Source organism: Parus major, chromosome 4 (assembly GCF_001522545.3).
Source record: "Parus major isolate Abel chromosome 4, Parus_major1.1, whole genome shotgun sequence".
Lineage (NCBI taxonomy): Eukaryota > Metazoa > Chordata > Aves > Passeriformes > Paridae > Parus > Parus major.
In genome coordinates this window covers 66244008-66247076 of record NC_031771.1, presented here as the reverse complement: position 1 = coordinate 66247076, position 3069 = coordinate 66244008, and the positions used below count along the sequence as shown (strand labels likewise).

General features: G+C 61.6%; 1 protein-coding gene across 1 annotated transcript; it reads left to right on the top strand.

Moving 5' to 3' along the window:
* The first annotated feature begins 214 nt into the window (after positions 1 to 214).
* LOC107202695 (vasotocin-neurophysin VT) lies at positions 215 to 2743 on the top strand. Its single transcript, XM_015623622.2, has 3 exons — positions 215 to 1146; positions 1644 to 1845; positions 2483 to 2743. Exons 1-3 carry the CDS (start codon positions 1027 to 1029, stop codon positions 2650 to 2652), a joined length of 492 nt encoding a protein of 163 aa, XP_015479108.1. The 5' UTR covers positions 215 to 1026; the 3' UTR covers positions 2653 to 2743.
* Positions 2744 to 3069: the final 326 nt, after the last annotated feature.

The window sequence follows — 3069 nt, the reverse complement described above, 5'->3', positions numbered from 1 at the left end:
TCCTGAATCCCGGTGCCGCAGCCCAGCCCCTGAGTTTTAGGGTGGTTTTGTGCAACTGGGGTTCTCTCCCAGCCCCAACCCCACCACTCCCCCGTCCCAGAGCAGCATCAGTCAAGTCAGCATTCCCAAATCAGCATCCCTTCCAAAGCAGCATCCCTTCCCAAAGCAGCATCCCTCCCTAAACCAAAATCCCCAAATCAGCATCCCTCCCTAAACCAGCATCCCCAGATCAGCATCCGTTCCCAAATCAGCATCCGTTCCCAAATCAGCATCCCTTCCCAAAGCAGCATCCCTCCTGGACCAGCATGCTCCAAACAAGCACCACTTCCCAAACCAGCATCCCTTCGGACCAGCATCCCTTCCCAAAACCATCTCCCAAAATCTGCACCCTTTCCAAACCAGCATCAATCCCAAATGACAATCCTCCAAATAAACAACCTTCTCTAAAGCAGCACCTTCCAAACCCTTATCCCTCCCAAAATTAGCGTTGCTCCCAGACCAGCATCCCTCTGAAACCAGCACCTCTCCCAAAATCTGCATCCTTCCCAAACCAGCATCACCTCCCAAGCCAGCACCCTTCCCAAAATGTGCATCCTTCCCAAAACCACATCTCCTGAATGAACATCTGTCACCGAACCCACATCCCTCCCCAGCCAGCATCTTCCAAACCCACAAACCTCCCCAAACCAGCACCTCTCCCTGAATCCACCCCCCAGCCCATCCAGAGCCCCTTCCCAAGCACATCCCCGGGCCCAGCCGTGCCCCTCGGAGCAGCCAAGGGTGGGATTCACCAGCCCTGAGTGCTGCCGCACTGAATCATCTCAATTACAGATTTGCTTGGATGCGATTTGGGAAAAAAAAGGAAAAAAAAAAAGGAAAAACAACAAAAAACCCAACCCATCCCTCTTCTTCCTCCTCCTCCTCCCCTGGGAAGGGGTGATGGCAGCATAAATAGCAGCTCTCTCAGCACGGGGCCAGACGCAGCTGGAGCAGCTTCCCCTGGCACGGCCTCGGGCACCCTGCACCATGGCAGAGCCTTCGCTGCCCCTCTCCTTCCTCTGCCTCCTCGCCTTGTCCTCCGCCTGCTACATCCAGAACTGCCCCCGGGGCGGCAAGCGGGCTCTGGCCGACACAGCCCTGCGACAGGTACGGGATGGGAGCTCCGGCCACGGCTCGGAGCTGCGGGAGGGGCTCGCTGGGGTGCTCTGCTCCCCGACACCTGCGGCTACCGAGGGCTGTGCCACGCTCCCCGCAGCACGCCGGATTTGGGGGGGATTTGGGGGGGATTTGGGGGGACACGGCCAAGGGCGGGTGATGGGGCAGTGGTGGAACAGTGACCACTCCAAAGTGCTGCTGGCACCTCGAGGAGAGGCTCGGGCTTGGTCACAGCAGAGCGTCCTGCGGGGCTGGGGAGGAGCAGGACAGGACACAGCATGGAGAGGGGACAGCGAGGTCACGGTGGGGACACCCCAAAGCGGGGACACAAGGTCACCGCTGCTGTGTGGCACCTCCAGGAGCTGGAAGAGGGGCTGGTGGGGATCTGCTTTCCATACACAGCGGGACATTTGCGTAGGGGTTTCTATTAGCAGGGGGTGCGGAAGGGTTTTTTGGGGTGCGGGCACTGAGGCAGCTCCTCCCCGCAGTGCATGCCCTGCGGCCCCGGCAACAGAGGGAACTGCTTCGGGCCCGGCATCTGCTGCGGAGCGGAGCTGGGCTGCTACCTGGGCACGGCGGAGACACGGCGCTGCTCCGAGGAGGATTACCTGCCCTCCCCCTGCCAGGCCGGCGGGCAGCCCTGCGGGGCCGGGGGCCGCTGCGCCGCTCCCGGCATCTGCTGCACCCCCGGTAACCGGACACCGTGCCTCGGGGAGCTTGGGGTGGGTGGGGAGCATGGGGGGGGTGGCGAGGGGAAGAGCTCTTCAGGTAACGCTTCTATGGTGGTGTGGTTTGGTCGTAGCGGGGGGAAACTGAGGCACGGAGTGGAAGCGGTGTTGGCGCCATTCGGAGATGGTTTGGGGATGGTTGGATTCAGGCTGACTGGAAGGAAGGAATTGTTTCCTGTGAGGGTGGGCAGGCCCTGGCACAGGGTGCCCAGATCTGTGGCTGCCCCTGGGTCCCTGCAAGTGCCCAAGGCCAGGCTGGACAGGGCTTGGAGCAATCTTGGGACAGTGGAAGGTCCCTGCCCGGGGCAGAGGTGGGACAAGACGGTCTTTGAAGGTCCCTTCCCACCCAAACCATTCTGATTCTAAAGGACTGGGCTCGGGGCTCCTGTCTGACCCACCCTGAGTTTTTTCCTGGCCAGCACAACCCCCCTGAAGTGCCAGAAAATCCAGCCCCGCTCCCCGCTTAAGGGCAGAGACAAAACCGGAGCACGAACAGTGCGGGGCCCCCTGACTGCCACCAACCCCTTCCCCAGCCTCAAACAACCCCTTGATGATCCCAAATAACCTGTTCCATCGCCGCCTTTTGCTCCCCGCGGCAGAGACGTGCTCCATGGACACCGCCTGCCTGGACGAGGGCAGCGACGGCGCTCAGGAGGCGGCGGAGGAGAAGAACCTGACGGTACTGGATGGCTCGGCCGGAGATCTGCTCCTCAAGCTCATGCACTTGGCAAACCGGCAGCAGCAGCAGGGCAAGCACCCCCTGCTCTGAGCCAGCCCGTGGGGAGCCCCCCCTGTCCTGCCCCACGCCCCCAGCCCGGCTCTGTACATACGAGACCCAATAAAAGTCCTCGTGCACTGTGGTGGCCTCGTCCTGGGCACTGGGGATGGCTTGTGGGGGCTCCAGGGGCTCAGGATGGGGGTGTTGGAGGGTCTCCTGTTCCCAAATCCCCACGGAGGTTTGGCTGGGTTTGGCCCCATCCTTGTGGCTCCCAGGGGAAGGAGCTCAGGCAGAGCTGGGATTTGGGATCTGGCCATCGAATCCCACCCAGGAGCCCCAGCAGCACCCCCAGGAGAGTGGGGACAGCTGGGATGTGCCACCATCACGTTACCTCGTGGCCGAGCCCCTCTTTGGGGCAGATTCGGGGCCTCGCTGCCTTCAGGAATCAGCACAGCATCTACTAAAAAT

Excerpts from the sequence above, each read along its gene's own strand:
- LOC107202695 (XM_015623622.2), top strand. The coding sequence starts at position 1,027 with ATGGCAGAGCCTTCGCTGCCCCTCTCCTTCCTCTGCCTCCTCGCCTTG. Across the intron at positions 1,147-1,643 it reads CCGACACAGCCCTGCGACAG|TGCATGCCCTGCGGCCCCGG; the intron begins GTACGGGATGGG and ends TCCTCCCCGCAG. Across the intron at positions 1,846-2,482 it reads CGGCATCTGCTGCACCCCCG|AGACGTGCTCCATGGACACC; the intron begins GTAACCGGACAC and ends TCCCCGCGGCAG.